The sequence below is a fragment of the Spodoptera frugiperda genome, chromosome 19, assembly GCF_023101765.2.
Source record: "Spodoptera frugiperda isolate SF20-4 chromosome 19, AGI-APGP_CSIRO_Sfru_2.0, whole genome shotgun sequence".
In the NCBI taxonomy this organism is placed as follows: domain Eukaryota; kingdom Metazoa; phylum Arthropoda; class Insecta; order Lepidoptera; family Noctuidae; genus Spodoptera; species Spodoptera frugiperda.
Genome location: NC_064230.1, coordinates 1,073,099 through 1,099,205, shown reverse-complemented (window position 1 = coordinate 1,099,205; position 26,107 = coordinate 1,073,099). Strand labels below are relative to the sequence as shown.

The window sequence follows — 26,107 nt, the reverse complement described above, 5'->3', positions numbered from 1 at the left end:
CGTGACTCGCGAATGTCACGCTCCATTGGCTCAGGCGCCGTGACGGCGTGACGGCGCGATGAACAAGTTGTCATGAATTTGTCAGCGTTGGATTGGGGGGTTTTGGTACTTGGGGTTTTTTCTTGAATAGAGTGACTGGTAATTAGTGAACGATATTTAAACACGTGATTGTACTCCTGATTACAAACAACTTTCTCTAAGGAACTTTTTTTGTATACATAGATTATTTTTAAATAATGAAATAATTTTCTTCTGAACAATAATCTGAATCGTAGAATGTCATAAATTATAATTTACTTTGTCGGCATCTTGCACCAGCGTAGGTACGCGGTATATACTTGCATCTAATGAATACTGTTGGTTCACGATCTTTTGAGTTAATAAATATATTATTTTTCATTTAAAAAAACGTTACATTTATTTATTTTTTCATTTAAAAAAAACTTTCCATTTATTTTCTTTTCATTAAAAAAAACTTTCACTATGTTTGGTTAGTACTACTGATGACAAGTCGTTCTGTCGCGGGAAAACAACGACAAACTTTCACGATGACATATAACAAAAAATACACAAAATAATCTTAAAGTATCAAAACCGCGACTCCTCGTACAACGAGCACAGAGGGCGCCTTATCTGGCGTTGTACCATGAATTTTAATATTTAATTAAAAAGTTCAGCCCCCGGCAACTGTCTTACACCCAGAATATAACCGCTGTTGTAAGATTTTGAGACAAAACGCGCGCAAAAATTCTGAAAAGCGCTAATCATGCTTCAAAATTACATTTTTTGAAATAGTTTTCGAAAGTTTTTGATTGATGGTAACAAAATAAATAAATAAATATCGTCACGTCTTTTATCATCGAAAGGAAAGGCAGAGGTTTTTTTTTAATTTTAGTTTTTTTGAAAAACGCCTTTTCTGTTTTTCGCATCTTTCTCAGTGATAGCACGGAGTCTGGAAATGTGCCCGGTATATGGCAATAGGCTCACTCCGTGGTGAAAAGTGTACAATGTACAGTGGCATTACGTGCCGTAATGTACCAATGTGACATTTTCCAAGTTATGTGTACTTTCTAAGATAAATAATGTGACTTTGACTTTGATATCATTACCATTACCAACAGCCTGACCCGAGAATCGAAACCCAAAACCCTTCACTCACCCACTTTAACCAGCAACTAAACGATAGAATGCACACCCAAAACGTCCCCATAATCTATCATTAATGACAGCACACAGAAACTTAGTCCGACTGAACTGATTTTGACACTCCAACATAATAAATCATAAATTAATGTGTTTTATAATAAAAGAAAAGGGAAATTTATCGGTTATGAGTACCCTATTATTATTTAAATGTGTCTCCCGCCCTAAGGGGTGATGGCAGGGGCGGATTTAAGCTAAGGGTTTTAAGTGTGGGAGAGCCATGCTTCGGCACGAATGGGCCGGCTCGACCGGAGTGATACCACGGCCGAGCAGAAAATTAAAGCGAAACAATGCTTGCGTTGTGTAAGTGAGGTTATCAGAGACCCAATTACCTCCCCAATCCTCAAAAACCCTTAAATTCCTAACCCCCAAAAGACCAGCAACGCTCTTGTAACGCCTCTGGTGTTTTGAGTGTCCATAGGCGGCGGCGATTGCTTACCATCAGGTGATACGTCTGCTCGTTTACCGGCTTATACCATAAAATGCAAGCATCTCATGGGCGTCCATAATTTATTTATCGCCGCTGCCCTTTTTTATGGAATACAAACGAGCAGACGGGTCACCTGATGGTAAGCGATCAACGCCACCCATGGACACCCGCAACACCAGAAGAGTCACAGGTGCGTTGCCGGCCTTTTAAAAAGGAATACGCTCTTTTCTTGAAAGTTTAAAGGTCGTATCGGTTCGGAAATACGCTGACGACTTTTCGGTTTATCTCGCGTTATACGGCGCCCATCTGTAATCTGGCGCCCGGCACATCCCTGTTTTGCCTCCCGGATAATACGGCTCTGTGTGATTGAGGGTTGAATACAACCCTTATTCTCACCCCCTATTGACCGAGTTGTATTGCAGGCAGTGGTTGGCGATGTACAGATTTGGCCTTTTGGGGGTTAGGAATTTAAGGGTTGTTGGGGAATCGGGGATGGGGAAGATTGGGAAGGGGGGCCTCCGGTAACGTCACTCACACAACGAAACACAACGCTAGCGTTGTTTCACGTCGGTTTTCTGTGAGGCCGTGGTATCACTCCAGTCGAGCTGGCGTTATGCGGCGCCCATCTGTAATCTGGCGCCCGGCACATCCCTGTTTTGCCTCCCGGATAATACGGCTCTGTGTGATTGAGGGTTGAGTACAACCCTTATTCTCACCCCCTGTTGACCGAGTTGTATTGCAGGCAGTGGTTGGCGATGTACAGATTTGATTTTTGTGTTGAGACAAATAGTAAATGATAATCTGCCTCGTTGGTCGAGTGGTCGCAAGTGCGACTGCCATAGGGCTCAGTAGGGCTGATGCCTGATCCGGAGCTGCGGACTACCTAGCGGGTTTACCGGGGCTCCGAAAAGCAGGAGTAGGAACGGGGTGATTTTAGTCAGTAAGAGTCTGACATTCCCCAAAAACCGCGCCCAAGGTGGAAGAAGTCATTGGATGATTTTCCCCCCTCAAAAAAGGCCACCACGGTTGTACTACAGAGGTATTTATAAATAAGATGAGCGTGCAAGATATTTAGTGTTAATAAATAGCGAACCGTTTGAAACTATGCCAGCACACAGATTGATAGTTACTGTTGATGACAGAATTTATTACTCTCACATACTAGTATTATATCTGGATATGCCTTATCTTCTTGTTATTTTTATTTATACAATCTTATGACGTATTTAAGTGGTAGTGGGTTGGTTACATTTCGAAACATGTCGAAATACCGATAACCGATTCTGTATAGGGTAGTCGCAGTTCGATTCCCAGAGCCGTAAAACAAAACTTATTTTCTAAAAGCATATAACTGTCCCCCGTTTTGCTGGGTATTTTCCTGTGTACTTTTAAATTTTCTCAGTAGTAGCACGGTGTCTGGAAATGTGGCGAAGTATATGGTTTAATAGGCTCACGGCCGTATTACATGGGACTTACTAACACAATTACTTGTCAATAACGTTTTATGTTTACATTTCGAATCATAATGGCTATTTATTTATCTTAATTTCATTCGTTCATTTTTGCTCACGAAAGTTCGCAAAGTACAGAATAATGTAGTATGTAATCTGCGTAGTTTGATGAAACTTCGTTTTTCGTTGAATTAGAGTAGACCCCTGAATGTTTGTGGAGCTTGTCCGGCGACACCAGCGCACGTCTGCACATCAAAACAGAGAGTCATCAAAATTGATTTAGCTGTTTAGTAGTAAAAGCGTAACAAACAGACAGACGCTATTGTTACAGCTGGGATTTAGTATACGTATTTCAATTTAGAACATTAATTATTTTCATACATACAGAAGTTGAGAATGGACAACCAATGAAAAATATACAACTTCAACGTTATTAATGCCCCAAAACAATGGATTTCCGACACAGTAACGCCTGGGTCCTACTCCAATTCAACGAAAAACTAAGTTTCGGACGAAACTGCGCAGATTGTACATGTACTACAATTCTATTTATTGCGAACTTTCGTGAACAAAAATTAACAAATAAAATGAAGATAAATAAATAGGTTTTGATATGAAATTAAAAATAAAACATTATTTCAAGTAATTCTATTAGTAAATCAATAAAACCTACGGCCGAAGATTAAACGAAACTTCGCATTCGAGAACCGAAGTAGGCCCCCTGATTCTACTCGTATGTAAAGATCGCCCTTTTAAGTTGGCTCAACTAAAGCTTAAAGAATACTATTGCCACCGATCTACACTGGTTGGCAGGTTACAGACTGTGCGCTTCTTGCGAAACTCTAATGCCTATCATTAGCATGAACGGGAATATGTCCACGGCTGATACAAAGATCTCCTCTCTAACTCCCTCTTAAGAAGGTGTTTGCCTTAATCCCCACATTTGTCTGCTGGCTTGAGGATAAGGATGCTTTTTCACTAGAGATGTGCTATGCTACGTTGCTATGGATGCGTTTGGTTTCCACCAATCATATTCATTGGTACACATAGCTTAGCACTGATGGAATTGGACTCAGTTAAACTATGTTTTTTATATGGAAAGATGCGTGCTACGGATATCACTACATTATAAAAACAAAGTTGCTTTCTCTGTCCCTATGTCCCTTTGTATGCTTAAATCGTTAAGGTTTTTTTAATAGATAGAGTGATTCAAGAGGAAGGTTTATATGTATAATACATTCATAATATATCACCATTGCACCCATGCGAAGCTGGGGCGGGTCGCTAGTGTGCTAAAAAATAAAAAATAAAAGAGAATCATCAAAGTTGGCCATTCTACGCACCCGTATGTAGCAAAGTCTAGTGTCTGGCCCAAAATAGAACATCATTAATCTTCAACAATTGAATTTAGCACGTATTTAGTGTGCGATAGTGTTTTATTTTGTTTGTATTTTAAATTACCGTGTCGTGTTGCTTAAATAGTCATTAATTTTGCGTCATTTGACAGTCCACTGCTGGACTATGAGCCTCCTGTATACAGTATGGAGATCACTCATATGACTTAAAAACAAGTAGAACTCGTCCACAGAAGCATAATACAACTAAATATTTCAATGAAAACCGAAAATTTTCATATAAATTAAATAATTTAATTAATCAATTGTTAAATTCTGTGTGAACAGCTCCATGTTCTTTAAACACAGAAGATCTGTGTTATAGGTCTCGTACTTTCTAAAATTATTCAGACACCACTGACAAACGGTGAAGGAAAACATTGTAAGGAAACCTGGACTTATAATGTCTAATTATAAGTTTGAAATCGCCAACCCGCATTGAGGCAATTAATACTCAAACCTTCTCCGTGTAAGAGGCCTTTGATGAGCAGTGGTTACTTATAGACTGTTGATGTATGTATTGTATTGTATGTAGTTTGTTTTTTCAAGGTCAGAGTGAATAGGTACTTTCTAAGTCTGTGTGCTCCATCCTCGGCCACATCTTCGCTTCGCCGTCCTGGCAGTAAGCGGGTTGGTGGCCAAACGCAGACTTATCAACGTTAAAAAAATACATCTATCTAATTAACACTAATTTTTTAATCTAACTTTGTAAAGTAATTAAGCTAAAAAATAATAAATATTAAGCATTGGGTGAATTCCCTAAATCCCGAGATTAAGGGGTAGCTCAAATTAGCCGGAGATTACATTTTGATGGCTACAGTTAAGGCGTAGCTCTTTCACAGTAAAATATACTTTGCATATTTTAAAATCTTACTAATCACTACACAGTATAAAACAAAGTCGCTTTCTCTGTCCCTATGTCCCTTTGTACGCTTAAATCTTTAAAACTACGCAACGGATTTTGATGTGGTTTTTAATAGATAAAGTGATTCAAGAGGAAGGTTTATAATTATGTATAATACATGCATAATATATCACCATTGCACCCATGCGACTGATGACTTCCTCGTTGGTCGAGTGGTCGCAAGTGCGACTGCCGGACAAGGGGTCTCGGGTTCGATTCCCGTTTATTTAACTTCTTTATGTTTTCAAACTGAATTAACTGGTCCGGGGTACGAAATTTCTTCACTATTGTAATCTTCAAACACAACACTACCTCCCATTAAAGCCGTGGCAGATACTTTTAGAACACCTTACACATATGTATATGAGAAAGTTTGTGAATGTGTTTGTGTATATGTTTGTTAAAACGGTACTCGATCACGTTAAAACGGCTAAAATTTTACCTGACATGAGAATCAAACCTCATACCATTTACTTCCAACCTCTCAACTTCCCCTTAACTTAAAGTTAATTAGCAACCAACGCTTTAATAGCAGGGGTTAGGTTCGACACCCGGGCGAGGCATTCCATTTTACGTTTATAGCAAGGTCCAGTGTTTAGAGTATTTTATGGGATGTGGTGTGGGTTTGAAACTTGGGTAGGGTAAATTTTTAAAGGACATAATTTGTTCCGTTTATGGGTTGGGCTATCCTTAATTATTGAGACGTTAAATCTAATGTGTGTAGTTTGTTTTTGTTAAATATAATCACGCATTTAAATTACTAAATGGGTCGTAAATATAATCACGCCTTTAAAATAATATATTTATAATAAAAAGGTAGGCAAAGATTCACATTATCCGGAGCTGCGGACTATCTTTTTTTCTCTTTTTAAGGGGCTAAAATCATTTAATGACTCCTCCCAATGACGCCTTGGGCGAGGCGAGAGGGAGTGTCAGACTCTTACTGACTAAAAACCACCCCGTTCCTACTCCTGCTTTTCGAGCCGGAGCTCCGGTAACCTGCTAGGCAGTCCGTAGCTCCGGGGGCAGTCCGCAGCTTCGTATTTTAACGCCGTATCTAATAAAATGCTTAATCATAATTAATGGTACATTTTACTTTCATAAAGCCAGCGACAGTAAAATTTAAATGACTTTTATTACTTAAAGATTAAGGGTGCTTTTCCACCAGAGATGTGCTATGCTACGTACCGACAATACACTTGTAACACCTCTGGTATTTCGGGTGTCCATGGGCAGCGGCGATTGCTTACCATCAGGTGAAACAATAAGGCTACTTTTTATCCTAAAAGAACGTAGGCGAAATCGCTAGCACTGTGCAATGCAACGTCACGCCTTTAATCCCCGAAGGGGTAGGCAGAGGTGCACATTACAGCACGTAATGCCGCTATACAATGTACACACACTTTTCATCACCATTTGTGTTATAAATCCCATGTAATAGGGGGTGGGTAGCGAATACTGTATATAGAATTTAATAATAATAAATAAATAATACATTTATTTATTTTCCACCATATTAATAGTGACATAGATCTTAAAACTAAGCTTATATAATAATCATTAATATACGGTAATAAATTCTGTAGTATGTTACATGACCAGGTTTAAAACAATTGAAATGACAAGTGGTGGGATTTAATAACCCAAACTAGGAAGATCTGTGCTATGGGAAGAAGAAGTTTATCTAAACCGTTTTATGTATCTCTCCTACCTCCATTCCCCACAATTTTAATACGTTTGAATATTCATGTGAAAACAATGAAATATTCATGAAAGGAGGACAATTCGACTTGTTAACGCATTGCTACTTTTATTTCCAAACTTTTTCTAAAGAAAAAGATAATACCTTTTGAATATTCATTCAATTTAAATAAAGATAACTGTGACAGATGTTCTGTTTCACACAGCAACGCAACGTCACGCCTTTTATTCCCGAAGGGGTAGGCAGAAGTGCACATTACGACACGTAATGCCGCTATACAATGTACACACACTTTTCACTATTTGTGTTATAAGTCCCATGTAATAGGTGGTGAGCCTATTGCCATATACTGGACACAATTCCAGACTCCATGCTACTACTGAGAAATTTTCGAGAAACCGAAAAAAGCCCAGCAATACTTTGCTCGACCCGGGAATCGAACCCGAGACCCCTTGTTCGGCAGTCGCATTTGCGACCACTCGTCCAACGAGGCAGTCAATATCTCTGTTTTTTACAATATCTCTGATACATTATTTGGCTGACCGTACATATGTCGTTGACACTAAAACCTCACTAAATATTAAATTACTTTCAGTATGAAACCTTAAAAAGCTTTTAGTCATCCATTAGCGGCTATGCCGTCGGTTGCCAAAAATTAATAGATCATTTGTCGCCTGTCTAGCCAAACTTTAAGTGCTTAGACAATCTATTTTTGGCATAGTATAAGCCGGTAAACGAGCAGACAGATCAACGGGCCGGCTCGACCGGAGTGATACTACGGTCGAGCAGAAAACCGACGTGAAACATCGCTTGCGTTGTGTGAGTGAGGTTACCGGATGCTCAATTCCCAATCCCTGATTCCCCAACAACCCTTAAATTCACTCACATAACAATTAGAAAACAATACTATCAATTCATAAACATGAAAGTTATGAGTTCATTTCGAGCTAGTTCAACAAGAATCCGCTAGATGGCGTTGTTTTTAACTTTATTTGATGACACTCGAAAATTTCTAGCGAGTTCAATGAGGATGTGCTAGATGGCGTTGTTTTAAACTTTTGCTTGATAACACCCTATAAAATTGACAAAGTATGTATAATGGAATATGCTGTGTACTTAAAAAAAATAATGCAGTTTGCAAATTGTTTTATTTTCAAAATTATGTACAGATTGATGGTTTTTTATTTAGATTCAACCAAACGCGAGATAATCGCGCACAAACACATACATAGGTCGGAGGACAAAAGATTAAGCTACTATTGACCAATAAATAATACAGCATACTCTTAAAAAAATGCAATATCTACTCGGTCCTTAAATTGTAAAATTTAAGGGTACTATAAAGCCATTATTCTTATGATTATGTTATCAGCTTACTCACGTAACTGTCTGACGAGGAACTCAACTAGTTTCAAGCCATGCTAGAGTCGAGTAGTTTTTTTTTATGTTAAATGGGCCGACGTTTGGCCGCTATCTCGCCTGATGGTAAGTGATGATGCGGCCTACGATGAAGCACGTCTGCCCATAAGCAACTTATTCACTCGGGCCTTGAAGACACCCAGGTTATACACATCAGGAAACACAGACTCCGGCAAGGAGTTCCACTCCCTAGCAGTTCGCACAAGGAAGCTTGAAGCGAAGCGCTTCGTGCGAGTGGGTGGGATATCTAACATGAAACGGTGACGCCTCGCCGATTGTCTTGTGGTTCGATGATGGAAAGGACTAGGGGGAATCAAGTAGCGACAGTCGCCGCGTCGTGTGTCGCGGAATGCTGCTCATGAATGAGCGTCTAGCATGGCTTGAAACTAGTCGAGTTCCTCGTCAAACAGTTACGTGAGTAAGCTGATAACATAATAATTAATTTAGTATGTCTCATGAAAGTTATAATAAGATTATTCTAATACTAGGTGTCCTTTTTTGTCGAGTATCCCAACTCTTTGCATCCAACCGACGAAGCCTCTGGTCTGATGTAAGTGAGCCTTCTCGCCCCCCACGCACTCTGATAATGGGCTTCTGTGCCATACTGAAATAGAAAAAATAAAAAAAATAATAATTGGATGTACTTCCATAGTGCATATAGGGATAATTTCTGGCTTTTTTAAGAGGGAAAAATCATCCAATGACTTCTCCCGTCTTGGGTGAGGTGAGAGAGTGTGTCAGACTCTTACTGACTAAAAACCACCCCGTTTCTAACCCCCAAAAGGCCGGCAACGCACTTGTAACACCTCTGCTATTTTGGATGTTCAAGAGCGGCGGCAATTGCTTACCATCAGACGAACCGTCTGCTCATTTACCGGCTTATAACATAAAAAAAGAATGGGGATAAACAATTTATTTTGGGTAAGTTTCTAAAAAGATTCCCCTAGCCGGAAAGTGAATAAATAGTGAGTGCAAGTAATAGTGGAGTTTGGGTTTACAAAATCCCTCTGAAACCAACCCTTTGAGTTCTGTAGGGCTACTCCGGTTCTCAAATGCGAAGTTTCGTCTAATCTTCGGCCGTAGGTTTTATTGATTTACTAATAGAATTACTTGAAATAACGTTTTATTTTTAATTTCATATCAAAATCTATTTATTTATCTTTATTTCATTCGTTCATTTTTGTTCACGAAAGTTCGCAATAAATGGAATTGTACTATGCAATCTGCGAAGTTTTGGACCAAACTTTGTTTTTTTGTTGAATTAGAGTAGGCCTCCTGTTTTCTTTTTCTTTTTGAAATCAGTTAGTTAAAAAGTTTTTTTTTTTTTTTTTAGGGGGGAAAATCATCCCATGACTTCTCCCGCCTTGGGCGAGGCGAGAGGGAGTGTCAGACTCTTACTGACTAAAAACCACCCCGTTCCTTCTCCTGCTTTTCGACCCGGAGCCCCGGTAACTCGCTAGGTAGTTCGCAGCTCCGGATATAATTGTCTCCAGAAGCAGCGATCCTTTTTTTTAGGTAATTGGGTTTCTAACTCTGTTTTGTTTTTCTTTTTCAAGTCGGATAGTTAAGTCTTTGACTGCCAAAAGAAAACTGTTGAAGGCAAATCCTCCGCTAACGTCGGTCGCCGGTGACCACTACGGCGTTCAATATGTTAAAAAAAATATTTATTAAATTTTATACTTACCGACACTATAAAAACAAGAATTCTGGTCCAATTTGCAATGGTTCATGAACACCCGTTTCTGTCCAGTGGCTGAGATGGCGCACTCTGGGTCATAATCCTCTGGACACGATGATGGGCAGGTGTGGGAACAGAACCGCCCCTTCGCATCCATCGACATTGATCTGCAAGGGAAAATAAACAAAACCTGATATATGTAGTCATATTTGCCATCGATTCCCTGCAACATGGTTGAGTTGGGCGGTGCTGGTGTACGTGTCATGTTCGTGAACGGGCGCTGTCAACTGGGACTGGTCAGCTCCAGACTGCATTGATTTTGTTGTCCTCAAGGTTATTTTCTTTTTCATTCACTTTGACTGAATATTAGTTTTACATTGTTCTCACATAATTGAAGCAATCGGAACAATGTAACCAAGAATTGTATTGTGAATCTGATTGAAAAAGAGTAACCTATGGAGTTTCTTGCTCGTTCTTCTCCATAGGAATCTACACTTTGGAACGAGCAAATAGCTTCACTAGACGACTGACCGACAGACAGACGTTATTAATATTATTATGTTTGCTTTGACGTTCAAAAGTGCCTTCCTGATCTATTTGAAATAAATAATTTTGACTTTGACTTTGACATCAATTGGGCTTCTCCTAGTTGCTCAGTCTCTTTTGTGCCTTTAGGCTTCAGTCATTCTGTCTCCTGCATTAAATTTCACTGAGAGAATGACAAGCCCGCTTCAACCTTCTATACCGCTGCAACTCCTGTGCGCCAGGATCTACAGTAGATACAACCATGAAAATATCGGAACACTGAAGTCCGGCGCGTCTCATTAACATGAATATGACTGTCTTGGATCCCGCAAAGAAACAAATCAGAAGATATTATTAGAGGAGAAGAAAAAGAAAACGATAGTTTCCACTTCCCTCGGTGAAGGTTCCCAATCTGAGCGTAACACTATGTTAGATAATTTAATTGTTTCATCAGGTGTAGTCTATTATACGGACCTTGTGGAGTCTAGAGCAAACCAATCATACTGGTCCACTGTATAGCATTGGTGCAAACGGATTCAGCTAAGCAATGTTTTTTATATGGAAAAATGCATGCTCACTATGGCTATGGCTAATGTGTGCTATTGACGGCTTCCCTACTATCAATACATCGTATACTCGAGCTGCGCATCTTCCTCGCACAGCTACATAACGAGTATCAGTGGAAACGGTCACATTGTTTCACAGCTTAGCTATTACGTCTTCGTAACATAGCTACACACCACATTTCTGAAAGCACCCCAAGAGTGCGTAAAATAAATGCGTCAGGAAGGGGCAGAAATTCTAATTACTAAAGACCCAAAGAAACAAACTAGGCAAGCCAAATAAAACGGTTTAATAATACAGACTGCACGGTTGGCGCGGTGGCTGGGCAATTGGCTGCCGTGCAACGTGTAGCGGGTTCAAATCCCGCACGGAGCAACTCTTTGTGTGATCCACAAATTGTTGTTCCGGGTCTGGGTGTCATGTGCATGTGAACTTGTATGTTTGCAAACGCACCCACGACACAGGAGAAATCCTAGTGTGTGTATTAAGTTGAAAAACATAAAATATTATTGTTTTACCGTCTCGCAGCGAAGCCTTTTCGACGATCAAACGATTCTGGCTTCGGTTCAGCTTTTTCGAAATTGTAGATTTTCGGTGTGAACGAAAATGGGCGTTCCGCAAGATGAGCTCCTACAGTCTGACATTTGTCCGGTGGAACTTGCTTGTATCCTGGAATTTAATCATCATAGTCATCATCTAAGTGTGGGAGAGCCATGCTTCGGCAAGAATGGACCGGCTCGACCGGAGTGATAACACGGCCTCACAGTACACCGACGTGAAACAACGCTTGCGTTGTGTTTCGTTGTTACCAATCAATTACTTCCCTCTCCAATCTTCCCAATCCCCGATTCCCCAACAACTCTTAAATTCCTAACCCCCAAAAGGCCGGCAACGCACTTGTAACGCCTCTGGTGTTTCAAGTGTCCATGGGCGGCCGTGGTATCACTCCGGTCGTGCCGAAGCATGGCTCTCTCACACATACGCCCAAATATTGAAATGCTACTCTATTTTAAGTTGTACTTAAATATCGTGCTATCTCTGTCATTGGCAAAGAATTTGTAGGGTCAGAACTATTCTTGAGCGCGTCTTAAAATTGAGTGACGTTTGAGTATTTGACCATTAAACTCCTACCAAAACTTGTAATAAAATAAATACTACTCACGGTTAATCTCATACTTGAATCCACAGTTAACTTTCCTCAAATAACACTCATTCAGAAACAGTCGATATTTCCATTCTCTGTTGACCATCTTGCCTCCACATATTGAGTTGATAGTGTTATTACAATTCAGATTGGAACAAATCAGCCTAGGTTTCCGAGTGACTTTGGTCTCCGAGTCCTCATAATCATCTACCTGAAAAAGATATACCATTAAAAATATTTTATTTTTACATTTGATGGGTCGACGTTTGGCCGCTATCTCGCCACGGGCCAACCCGTTCCTACTCCTGCTACTTTTTAGTCAGTAACAGTCTGACACTCTCTCTCGCCTCGCCCAAGAAGGGGAAGTCATTGGCTGATATTCCCCCGCAAAATAAAAAACATACCGCAATCGATCTCACGTAATCACTACATAGTATAAAACAAAGTCGCTTTTTCTGTCATGTGTGTTGTCCCTATGAACGCTTAAATCTTTAAAACTACGCAACGGATTTTGATGCGGTTTTTTTAATAGATAGAGTAACTCATGAGGAAGGTTTTTATGTATAATATCATCCATTAAATAGTAGACAAATGCTGTTAATTTTGAGGTTTCTAATGTGATGTCGCAAATAATTACATTTTTTCCGCTTACATTGCAAACTCAGGCTGAATCCTACGAGATTTATCAAAATAATGTACTAAGTATTGTACACAATGAAAAGGTCTACAGAAAACTCCGCGATGGTATATGTCTATCTCTTATGGATATCCCACAATAACATTTTTTTGTCATTTACTTTTTACGACAAATAATGACTAATATTCGAAGCGATTTTAACCAATACAGCATTAATCCTTATCCAATTAAATACCTTAAATACATTGTTGATTTAATATAGATCTATTTGGCCTTTTACAGCATCTGATTTAAATCAATATTTTTGAAGATGTACAGATTTAAAAATTGCGGAACGTAGCGTTTACGGCGACGCGGCGCGGCGGCAGCGTGCCTATAAATAAGGAAAGGGGAATTGTTTTAAGTACTCCAAAAACGCGTGCGGGCTACGGGCAGTAAATGAATAAATCAAATCTACTGGATTGATTTTATCATTTTTTCAGTGAGTTTCATATTTTAAACCCGTGCAAAGTCGGAGCGGGCCGCTATGTTTTTTTATAAACAACGTTCACAGTTTTTCTGTAGCGTATTTAGTATATCAGCATTGCACCCGTGCGAAGCCGGGGCGGGTCGCTAGTGCCGCTATACAATGTACACCCACTTTTCACCATTTGTGTTATAAGTCCCATGTAATAGGGGGTGAGCCTATTGCCATAAACTGGACACAATTCCAGACTCCGTGCTACTACTGAGAAAATTTCGAAAAACCGAAAAAAGCTCAGTATAACATACCTGGTTAGAATTGAAGTTCGTGTTTCTATCTGGTTTCTTATCCGAGTTCCCTTCACCGTTCTTCCCCACTACAAACACGACGTCCTCTTTTTGTGCATCTAAAATCACAAAGAAACACACAGTTTTGAGAAAACATATACCGGTAAACTATGGCAACTTTACCGGGCCCTTGGCAACTTTACCATACTATAGGTATTCGGTATAAACTCATTTATCTAAAAATCTACCCACTAGAATTCTGTTTTGTAATAGTAGTATTTTTTAGACATTAAAAGGAAATATTTACTATATTTTGCGTAGACGCAAGACTGCTATGATGCCAGTAATAGCCGTCACAATGTAAGCGTGAAAATGTGCTAAAAGTTAGTAGTTCCTAAATTGTGCTCACAGAGCCTTAACTATTTGTCACAGGTGAGTGAAATTTTGATCTTGTATGTATATTATAGTTGGGATTACTGTTGTAGTGTCAGCAATTGCTTTTTCTTTAATTTATTGATAAATAATCGCTTCGGTAATGTTAACACAGGTTAGGTAAAGTTGCCACGGCAACTTTACCTACAGTTAGGGTTGGCAATAAATGTTTTTTTCTTGTTTGTGTGTATGTAACCATTTTCGAATACCTAAATTTCACAGCATAATAGTGAATATCCTGGATGATAAGATATAATGTATTTAATAATACCTTTTGTTTTACAGCCAAAATGGCTCCCATGAAACAAAACCGCAGAAAACTCGGAGCTAGACACTATAAAAATTGTACGGAAGTGATGTTATAATTAGCTATGGAGATAGTGAAGTCATAAAATTAAAAAGTCAAGGATTAAACATTATTTTGTAGCCTTTTTTACAATTTTAAACATAAATACTTAAAATTTTAGAACTTAATTTAGTTTAAAAAGGAATAATATTTATGTTAGAAATTTGTGCGTTATTTTACTTTAGGTTTAAGGTTTATTAATTTTTTTTTAAATATACATGTCATAAAAAAGTTCCTCCTTTTTTGACAACCCCGAGCGTAACAAATTATTTGTATGTAAATTACGATGAAACCCGTGGCAACTTTCCCTAATGTCTGTGTAGCCGTTATCTTTATAGATTTCCTCATACTGTTTGCATTTTAATACGAAGTAGTCCTAGATGAAGCCCTCTGTACCTCAACAACTGTTCAATATGCAATACACGATGAATACGGCGCGTAGGTAAAGTTGCCAAAAATTTGGTATCTTTACCCATGTTGTTTTTTCTTTACTACGGCTAAAATAAGTGTTTGTATTTAATGACGATTACGGTAAAGTGAGCCAGATAGACTACAATTCTAAATATATAGTTTTGGTTTCTATGCGTCTTATGGTTAAAAATATATTTCGTGTTTTGTTCTAAAATATGGTAAAGTTGCCATGTTTTACGGTATAGACTTGACTGCACGGTTAGTGCGTTAGCTAGGCGACCGGCTTTTTTTGAGGGGGGAAAATCATCCAATTATTTCTCTCGCCTCGGGCGAGGTGAGAGGACGGTTAGACTCTTACTGACTAAAACCACCCCGTTCCTACTCGTTCTTGTTGAGCCTGTGCCCCGGTAAACCCGTTAGGCAGTCCGCAGCTCCGGATTAGGCATCAGCCCTATTGGGCCCCATCTGTGGTGGTCTGGATCTGGTGGGGCGGCGAGCCTTTCTCTCCGTCCGCAGACCCGCACTTACGGTGGCCGGAGATCGTCGCGTACCGTGTAGCGTGTAGATTCGATTCCCGCACGGAACAACTCTTTGTGTGATCCACAAATTGTTGTTTCGGGTCTGGGTGTGATGTGTATGTGAACTTTTATATTTGTAAACGCACCCACGACACAGGAGAAAATCCTAATATGTTCCATATCCATTGTATTCTATAAAACAAAAGATGAAACTGTTACTTACCAAGAGTCTTTTCATCATGAAATCTGTTATTCATAACTTCAGGCAGCGGTGTCATCATAAGTAAATCTTTGATTTTAATTCCATCTAGATACCCGTCGTCCCTCCTTGCACTCCCTACATTTGGTACAAAGAGGACTGGATCAGTTACCTCCTCACTAAACTTAACAGTTGTCGTTTTAACTGGTTTTAAAGTCGTTGTTTTAGGAGTTGTAGATTCAGTTGTCGGTACAGTTGTTAAAACCGTTGTTTCAACAGTTTTGTTAGGAGTTGTCACTGTGAAAACGGTTGTTTTTACACTAGGTTTTAAAGTCGTTGTTGTTGATGTAGTTGTCGTTGTTTTTTTGGTTGTATCTGGTATAGTGTCAGGTAGATCTGCCTCGGCGTGTCCGGAGTATTGGATGTAAACGTCGGTGTGGGTTCGATTATTATCGCAGTTTGACTTAATTATTAGAGTCGGTATGAGAACTGGTATCCATAGTATATGCCACATTTTTAGGAGTTCTGTCTTGAAAGGTTTTAGTACATGATTCTTCTTGTGGGTGGGTTTTGCTGAAATAGAAGGTTTTTTTTTTAAATCGTGAAATATAATAACACATCACACATCATCAACCTATAAGTGTCCACTGCTGACCAAAGGCCTCTTCTCGCATGGAAAAGATTTGAGCATTAATCCACCATGCTTGCTCAATGCGGGTGAAATTATAAGCCCAGGTTTCCTTACGATGTTTTCCTTCACCGTTTGTCAGTGGTGTCTCAGTAATCTTAGAAAGTATAGTCATATTGGTACTTGTCGTTGATTGGTTTCAAACCGATTAAATTTATTTAATAGGGATGATGACGGGGTATGAAAATTAATAATCTATTTAGTCTGTCAGTTAGGTAATGAAAAAAATATTAGACACGTCACAATTAAAAACGTCACGCCTTTTATCCCCAAAGGGGCAGGCAGAGGTGCACATTACGGCACGTAATGCCGCTATACAATGTACACCCACTTTTCACCATTTGTGTTATAAGTCCCATGTAATAGGGGGTGAGTCTATTGCCATATACTGGAGTTATAAGTACCATGTAATAGGGGGTGAGTCTATTGCCATATACTGGGCACAATTCCAGACTCCGTGCTACTAATGAGAAATTTTCGAAAAACCGAAAAAAGCCCAGTAATACTTTGCCCGAACCGGGAATCGAACCCGAAACCCCTTATCCGGCAGTCGCACTTGCGACTTTCGACCAACGAGGCAGTCGACTCTGACTTAAACCTAAAGGCACAAAAGAGACTGCACAATTGAAAGAAGCCCAGTCGCCAAGCACCACGGAAATTTGACTTAAAACTAAAAGGGGTCCTATTTTTGCCATAATTATTATTAGAAGCAAAGTAAAACAGCTCTCACAAAAACATAGTAAGAAAAAACTAACCTGATTTTAACCGACTTCACCAAAATGACAGTTCTGTTTTACAATAACAACAACATTACTTAATTAACAAATGTTTACAAAACAAATCCCCTTTATTATTTTATTCAAAGACAAATCTTCTTTATAGAAGTAAGTAAATCTCTTTTCTTTCTATTCGTTGCTGAAATTTTCAATCACTTCCTTTGAAAGCCTTACTAGTATCGTTTGATTATAAACTTGTACGTTTCAGCATACAATTCTTATCTAAAAGAAAAAACAGTGGTTTTACGACGGTGTTTCTTAAAGTTTACTTCCGTCGCCGCCTTTTTCCAAGGTAGTTTTGGCGTGACACATTAAAATGCAGTCAGAAACACAGACAAAAAAAACGCTTTTGGAGTGACACATCAAAATACAGTCAGAAAGACAGACAAAAAAAAAATTTTGGAGTGACACATCAAAATACAGTCAGAAAGACAGACAAAAAAAATTATGACGTTTTAGCTTTTAGTGTCTATCTAGTAACATTGAAAATATATAAAATTTAAAATATATTTCTAATATTTTCAGTTCGGTTAACGTTGTGGCTGGGCAACTGGCTACCGTGGAAAGTGTAGCGAGTTTGATTCCTGCACGGAACAACTCTTCGTGTGATCCACAAATTGTTGTTCCGGGTCTGGGTGTCATGTGTATGTGAACTTGTATGTTTGTAAACGCACACACGACACGGGAGAAAATCCTAGTGTAGGGCAACGTTTAAAAAAAGAAGAAGTAGTTGTACCTAAAACTCCACTAAAAAATAGAATATTCTAATGTACATCCGTGTACCAAAACTCATTTAACACTTACGCCCAAACTCTTTGACAACCACAGTCCTGAGAATTATGGTTCCTACTTAAACCTGCATTGTTACGATTGTTGGTCATGAAGTAAGATTGGCAGGTGTTCGACACATGATAAAGTGGGGTTATAACCTACCTGTAATGGTTTCATAAGCGATTAAATTGATACAATATCGGTATTGAAAAGTTAAAAACGATAATTTTCTCTTTTTTTTTATTTTTGATTGGGAAGATTGGGAAGGGGGAATTGGGCCTCCAGTAACCTCACTCATACAACGAAACACAACGCAAGCGTTGTTTCACGTCGGTTTTACTTTGAGCCCATGCCGTCAAGCCAGCCCATTCGTGCCGAAGCATGGCTCTCCCACACTTTTTCTATGAAATTGTGAACGTTACGTGTATGTTTATCTATACCACTTATTTATTTACCAGCTTTATTTAAAACTACATGTTAAAACTTTCCTCTGAATAATTTTCGTATTTACAATGAAAAACTCAAAAGAAAAATTTTGAGCGTCCTCGGTGGCGCCATCTCTTAGCCGCGCTTCGTACTACGTGGAAAGCCGGCTTACTTATTTCACCGCCGTGGAAAACTCAACCCTCATTAGATGCGTACTATAGAAGTTCGGGAAAATTTTCAATAGATGGCGCTGTTACCAAAATTAGTGTTTGTTTTACTGCAAAGCGTATATTAGCACATTTTTTAATCCTAATTAGATCGTTACTTGGTAAGAGGAACATTAATTTGAATTGTTTTTAGTTATTTATTCATTCAAGCAGTGAATGGTCACAAATATCACTTCTAAATAAGAGTATGAGTAGGTATATGATTGGACGAAGTTTTTTTAAGACTTTTGATAGGTATCTCAAAAATTTTTTTTTAAAGGGGAAAAAGCACTCAATGTCTTATCCCGCCTTTGGTGAGGCGACAGAGTGTCAGATTCTTACTGACCAAAAACCACACCGTTCCTACCCCTGTTTTTGGAGCCGGAATCCCGGTAGCCCACTAGGTAGTCCGCAGCTCCGGATCAGCCCTTCTGAGCCCCGTCTGTGGATATTTGTTACATTGATATTGGTACATTATAATACATATATCGATCTGATATTTGGTACACACTCTTAAGTCTTTGACTACCAATAGAACTATTAAAGGCAAATCCTCCGTTAACGTCGGTCACCGGTGACCACCACGGCGTTCAATGTGTTAATCTTGATTTTTTTATGATATAAGTCGGTAAACCTTTCTCTCACCTCACCCAAGGCGGGAGAAGTCATTGGATGATTTTCCCCTCTTCAAAAAAGAACCAAACCTATGATATAATTCTCAGCAGCTACACTTTTAGCCACTCGACCAGCGCAGCCAAAATACAAACTCAAACTCAAAATCTTTATTTGCATGGTAAGGTATTAAATACCCGGAGCTGCGGACTACCTAGCGCGTTTACCGGGGCTCCGGCTCGAAAAGCAGGAGTAGGAACGGGGTGGTTTTTAGTCAGTAAGAGTCTAACAGACGGGAGAAGTCATTGGATGATTTTCCCCCTCAAAAAAAAGGTATTAATTACAACTACAAAATGGCATGGCATACAACATTTTCAACATGGCACCTTATTAGAAAACTAAAATAATTTGTAAAAACGTACGTAAGACACGAAATTACTGAAATAATTATATTTTCCGCCGAAAAAATAACAATTCTTAATAGGTTCTCTGATATAGAATTTTTTTAACTCATTTCTATACTGAAAGCTATGCCATTGAAAGATAGAAATAATAGGGATGATATCATTAGAACTTGAGACGGGATATTTACCATGTTTATTTATGTCTATGAGTTTCCGATATTTCGGCACTGTTGCAAGCGCCATGATCACGGATGAACTGGAGTAAATGCGGGTGGATGTTTAAGAGCAGACAAAGTTGTAATATTAGTGTTAGTGACCATGTCAGTTTAAAAACTTAGAGATGATGACGGGGTATGAAGGTTTTTTTTTTTTACATTTAATGGGTCGACGTTTGACCGCTATCTCACCTGATGGTAAGTGATGATGCGGCCTACGGTGGAGCACGTCTGCCCATAAGCAACCTATTCACTCGGGCCTTGAAGACACCCAGGTTATACCCATCAGGAAACACAGACTCCGGCAAGGAGTTCCACTCCCTAGCAGTTCGCACAAGGAAGCTTGAAGCGAAGCGCTTCGTGCGAGTGGGTGGGATATCTACCATGAAGCGGTGACGCCTCGCCGATTGTCTTGTGGTTCGATGATGAAAAGGACTAGGGGGAATCAAGTTGTGCAATTCCCCCGCACACTCTCCGAAATGTATCCGGTAAAAAACGGAAAGGCTTGCGACCTTGCGCCTGTGTTCAAGGCTTTGAAGCCGGGCCTCCACAAGCGCATCGTCATTGATGAGCCTCTTGGCACGCCTTTCAATGTGTTCGAGCGCATCCAGCTGGTATTTGGCCGAGCCGTCCCAAAGGTGAGAACAGTACTCCATACATGACCGAACCTGCGCTTGGTACAGGCTCAGCAGTTAGGTAATGTAAAAATTATAGACACGGTTAAGGAAAACATCATGAGGAAACCTGGGCCTACTCTAATTCAACGATAAACGAAGTTTCGGACGAAACTTCGCAGATGATATACTACAATTCTATTTATTGCGAACTTTCGTGAACAAAAATGAACCAATGAAATGATGACAAATAAATAGATTTTGATATGAAATTAAAAATAAAACGTTATTTCAAGTAATTCTATTAGTAAATCCATAAAACTTACGGCCGAAAATTAAAAAAAACTTTGGATTCGAGAACCGGAGTTATAATTTCTAATTATAAGTTTGAAATTACCAACCCGCATTGAGTAAGCGTGGCGATTAATGCTCAAACCTTCTCCGTGCAAGAGCCTTTGGTCAGCAGCAACACCAGAGGGGTCATAGGTGCGTTGCCGGCCTTTTTAAAACGGAGTTCTTTTCTTGATGGTTTAAAGGATATGGTACACATCGCACGCATTTCGTATGACGTCTTTAGTACATATCGCATGTAGGCATTGCCGACGATGCGGTCCGTACGATGCGGATCAGTGGACGCAGTTGTATGAGTTTCTATACAAGACAAACTAAAATCCGTGGCGTGCGATGCGTACGATGCGGGCCTGTAGACGCTTACCATTATGGTTTAATTAGAACAAATGATTTGACTTTGACTTTGAATGAGTTTCCCCAGCTATAATATAAAATATCGTTGGTACAATTTGATGTGAAACAAGGTTTAAGGTACAAGTTGCCCCGCGGCGGTACAGTACCTAATTAAAGGACTAACTGGGCACCACAAGGTTAGGGGTTCGATTCCGTTGTTACACGATAACACGGCAACAGGCTGTTGCGCTGATTCCCGTACGGAGCAACTCTTTGTCATGTTTTTTCATGGTATAAGCCGGTAAACGAGCAGGGGCCTTAGTCTGCTATTACAATTGTGTCAGAATGGTCGATCACTGAGCAGTGCGAGAGGGACGGAACTATACAACCTACATAGCTCCGTCCCTTTCGCACTGCCCCAGACCGATCCTTTTTTTGAGGGGGTAAATCATCCAATGACTTCTCCCGCCTTAGGTGAGGCGGGAGGGAGTGTCAGACTCTTACTGACTAAAAACCATCCCGTTCCTTCTCCTGCTTTGAGCCGGAGCCCCGGTAGCCTGTTACGTTGTCCGCAGCTCCGGATACGGATCCCTTCAATCGCCGCCGCCCATGGACACTGAAACACCAGAGGCGTTACAAGTGCGTTGTCGGCCTTTTGGTAGTTAGGAATTTAAGGGTTGTTGGGGAATAAGTTATTGGGAAGGGACAACAAGGGACACACAACGCAAGTGTTGTTTCACGTCGGTTTTCTGTGTGGCTCTCATTCGTGCCGAAGCGTGGCTCTCCCGCACTCATAATATGTGTGATCCACAAATTGTTGTTTCGGGTCTGGGTGTCATGTGTATGTGAACTTGTATGTTTGTAAACGCACACACGACACTGGAGAAAACCCTAATGAAAGACATTTTTTTTTAAGAAAAAGAATTCGAAGTATGTGGGCGATATGTTGGTAGCAGGAAAACAATAGAATGTATGTAACAAAATGATTGTATTTTCACAAACTGCATTATTCACATATTGTACATTTTCATAGTTATTTCACTTAAATCAGTATTGAGGTAGTTTACCATCTTTATTACTGAAAATTACTTAGTAGGTACGTAGTATCGCGCGACGATCTCCGGCCACCGTAAGTGCGGGTCTGCGGACGGCGAGCAAGGGTAGCTCGCCGCCCGACCAGAACCAGACCCGTGCGTGCGGCGCGTCGCGTTCCGCACGCGCCTCAAAGAGCCATCAGACCACCACAGATGGGGTTCTAGTAGGGCTGATGCCTGATCCAGAGCTGCGGACTGCCTAGCGGGTTTACCGGGGTTCCGACTTAAAAAGTAGGAGTAGGAACGGGGTGGTTTTTAGTCAGTAAGAGCCTGACACTCCTTCTTCACACGCCCAAGGCGGGAATCAATTTCAAATCTTCGGACGATTAAACGAGTCTCCGCCTAAGGATTTCTCATATAATATCATATCATAAGAGGTTTCTCAATAGGTACTGTATATATACTAATATTATAAAGCTGAAGAGTTTGTTTGTTTGTTTGTTTGTTTGTTTGAACGCGCTAATCTCCAGAACTACTGGTCCGATTTGAATAATTCTTTTTGTGTTGGATAACGCATTTATTGAGGAAGGTTAGGCTATAAAACATTAAGCCACGATCAATAGAAACCGAGCAGAGCGGGTAAAACCGCGCAAAAGTAGCTAGTTGTACATTTTCATAGTTATTACACTTTTTGATCAGTATTGAGGTAGTTTACCATCTTTATTACTGAAAATTACTTAGTAGGTACGTAGTGTCGCGTGACGATCTCCGGCCACCGTAAGTGCGGGTCTGCGGACGGCGAGCAAGGGTAGCTCGCCGCCCGAACAGAACCAGACCCGTGCGTGCGGCGCGTCGCGTTCCGCGTGCGCCTCAAAGAGCCATCAGACCACCACAGATGGGGCCCAGTAGAGCTGATGCCTAATCCAGAGCTGCAGACTACCTAGCGGGTTTACCGAAGCTCCGGCTCGAAGAGTAAGAGTAGGAACGGGGTGGCCTTTAGTTAGTAAGAGCCTGACACTCCTTCTTCACACGCCCAAGGCGGGAATCAATTTCAAATCTTCGGACGATTAAACGAGTCTCCGCCTAAGGATTTCTCATATAATATCATATCATAAGAGGTTTCTCCATACGGTATAAAATGACGCACTCCGTAGTACGATGACGTGTCGTGTCGGATGTAACAATGGCCACATACTAGCCTGCAGGCAACACACTGAAACAAACTCCCACAAGCTAGCTGCTCGTTCCAACCTAAACATTGCTTTACTTATTAAAAATTATTACATTATATAATATCTATAATAACACAATATTATTACATTTCAGACTTATAATGGGATCGTGAATACCTATTATGTTATCTATTTATTTATTTTAATTAATTGTGATAAAATAATAATATCATTAGAACTTTAAAACGGGATGTTTAGGGGAATCTGGGATTGGAAAGGGGGTAATTGGGCCTATGGTAACCTCACTCACAACGAAACACAACGCAAGCGTTGTTTCACGTCGGTTTTCTGCTCGGCCGTGGTATTACTCCGGTCGAGCCGGCCCAGCAGTGCCGAAGCATGGCTCTCCCACACTTAACCCTCAATCACACGCGCGAGGTACTGTAACCACTCCTCGCATTTTTACACGTATAATAAAAGTAAAAAGGAACCTAAGACTGCCTCGTTGACCGAGTTGTTGCAAGTGTGACTACTGGGCAACGGGTCTTAGGTTCGATGGCCGGGTCGAGCAAAGTATTGCTGGGCTTTTTTCGGTTTGTCAAAAATTTCTCAGTAGTAGTACGGAGTCTGAAAATTGTGCCCAGTATATGGCAATAGGCTCACCACCTATTACATGGGACTTATAACACAAATTGTGAAAAGTGAGTGTACCTGTGCATTGTATACTGGGATTACGTATCACAATGTACACCTCTGCCTACTCCTTCGGGAATAAAAGGCTTGACGATATATACAGGGTGTAACAAAAAGGGTAGGTACATATCAAATGCACGGTTTCTGTATAACATAACAAACGATACGGGAAGGGTTTTTAAACTCATGTTTTCATGGAACGAAGTTATGAAATTTTCCAATACATAAAATTCCAGAAACCGAACATCAGATCAGATTTACAGAAGAAATGTTTCGTATATTAGCGAGTGACCTCTGTAGTGTTGTGACACGTTTGTATGATTTAAAATCAAGAATCATACGACACAATTTTTTGTAGAGATTCTATTCAACCTGTATTCTTCAGTGCTTCTTCATGTATAATAATATGGGTATTTTGTCACACACTGTATATAAAAAATGAACCTAATAAAAAAATCGCAAAAAAAACCAAGCAAGGCGAGGCAAAGTTCACGAGGTTCGCATGTATTAAATAAATACTTATTTCACTTTACCTGTGCCATAACCGATATCAGAAATAATATGTTATTTTAACCACAAAATCTTCTCATTTTCGTAAGAGAAAACCGTTAGGCATAATAACGTTGTAATAACGTTTTCTGTTGACTTAAAAAACCGTTATTCGTTAAGGTGATTTTCCACCAGAGATGTGCTATGCTACGTTGCTGTGGATGCGTTTGGCTTCCACCAATCATATTTATTAATTTACTTTTTTATGGCACACACCGGTAAACGATCAGACATATCACCTGATGGTAAGCCATCGCTCCCGCCAAGGACACTTGACACACTAGAGGCGTTACAAGTGCGTTACCGGCCTTTTGGGGGTTAGGAATGTTGGGGAATCGGGGAATGGGTATATTGGGAAGGAGGAATTGGCCTCCCACATTTAGCTTAGTACTGGCGGAAACGGACTCAGTTTAGATATGTTTTTATATGGATGATGCGATGTATTGATAGTAGTGAAGCCAATCTATATTACTACTATCAATACATCGCATCATCCTGTGCATCTTCCTCGCACAGCTACATAGCTTAGTATCAGTGGAAACGGTTACATAGTTTTACAGCTTACCTATTACATCTTCGTAGTATAGCTACATAGCACATCTCTGGTGGAAAAGCACCCTCATTCTGATTTTTAGGAACACGAGTTATTCATATTTTTCTTTCCTACTTAAAATAAACTTTGGGAGTAAAACAATACAATTGGGAATCGAGTATATTTGTAATTGTACCTCCAAGGGGTAGGCAGAGGTGAACTTTTATTGAACAAATCATAATATTTCTTTATTCTTTATTGAATATTCAAATTAGGTCGTGGTTACTTTATTTTTATACGTTAGACATGTTATATTGTTTTTTTAAAGGGGAGAAAATCATTCACTGTTATAATGGCAATAGGCTCAGCCTCTATTACATGGGACTTACAGTATAAATTGTGAAACGTGGGTGTACATTGTTGCGTGGAAGAGCCATGCTTCGGCACGAATGAGTCGGCTCGACCGGAGTGATACCTCGGTCTCACAGAAAACCGACGTAAAACAACGCTTGCGTTGTTTCGTTGTGTGAGTGAGGTTACCGGAGGCCCAATTCCCCCCTTACCAATCCCCGATTCCCGAACAACAACCCTTAAATTCCTAACTACCAAAAAGCCGCCAACGCTCTTGCAATGCCTCTGGTGTACCAAGTGTCCATGGGCGGCGGCGATTCTCTACCATCAGGTAAATACGTCTGCTCGATTACTGGCGTGTTTCATATAAAACAAACATTGTACAGCGGCATTACGTGCATAATGTACACCTCTGTCTACCACTTCGGGGATTAAAGGTGTGACGATATGCATGAGGAGAGGATGTCTTAAGCCTCCGAGCCACTACGACACCCTGCTACTTTACCTATCCTAATTTGCTTCTTTCTTTTGTTTCAGAAATCAACAGTGACGAGTATGATCGTGCCTCGCGGTCCAGACTCCACAACGCCGAAGGGTAAGCTACAATTATTTAACCGACTTCAAAGAATGAAGATTCTCAGTTTGACCTGTATGTACATATGTATGTTTGTGC

General features: G+C 40.0%; 1 protein-coding gene and 2 long non-coding RNA genes across 4 annotated transcripts in view; 1 reads left to right on the top strand and 2 right to left on the bottom strand.

Annotated features, from left to right (window-relative positions):
• Nucleotides 1-20,273, top strand: part of LOC126911769 (uncharacterized) — a 72,589-nt gene extending 52,316 nt beyond the window's left edge. For both annotated transcript variants that reach the window (XR_007706288.1, XR_007706289.1), the window contains exon 2: nucleotides 20,081-20,273. This is a non-coding gene — a long non-coding RNA (uncharacterized LOC126911769). The remainder of the gene's footprint in view (nucleotides 1-20,080) is intronic.
• Nucleotides 8,214-16,279, bottom strand: LOC118280905 (uncharacterized). Its single transcript, XM_050700611.1, has 6 exons — nucleotides 15,732-16,279; nucleotides 13,823-13,920; nucleotides 12,433-12,625; nucleotides 11,789-11,939; nucleotides 10,188-10,348; nucleotides 8,214-9,107 (listed from the first exon to the last, which is right to left on the bottom strand). The coding sequence occupies exons 1-6, from the start codon at nucleotides 16,219-16,221 to the stop codon at nucleotides 8,977-8,979; spliced, it is 1,224 nt and encodes a 407-aa protein (XP_050556568.1). The 5' UTR covers nucleotides 16,222-16,279; the 3' UTR covers nucleotides 8,214-8,976.
• LOC126911761 (uncharacterized) lies at nucleotides 8,214-20,133 on the bottom strand. The gene is made up of 2 exons (XR_007706277.1): nucleotides 19,998-20,133; nucleotides 8,214-8,563 (listed from the first exon to the last, which is right to left on the bottom strand). It is a non-coding gene; the product is annotated as an uncharacterized LOC126911761 (long non-coding RNA).
• Nucleotides 20,274-26,107: the final 5,834 nt, after the last annotated feature.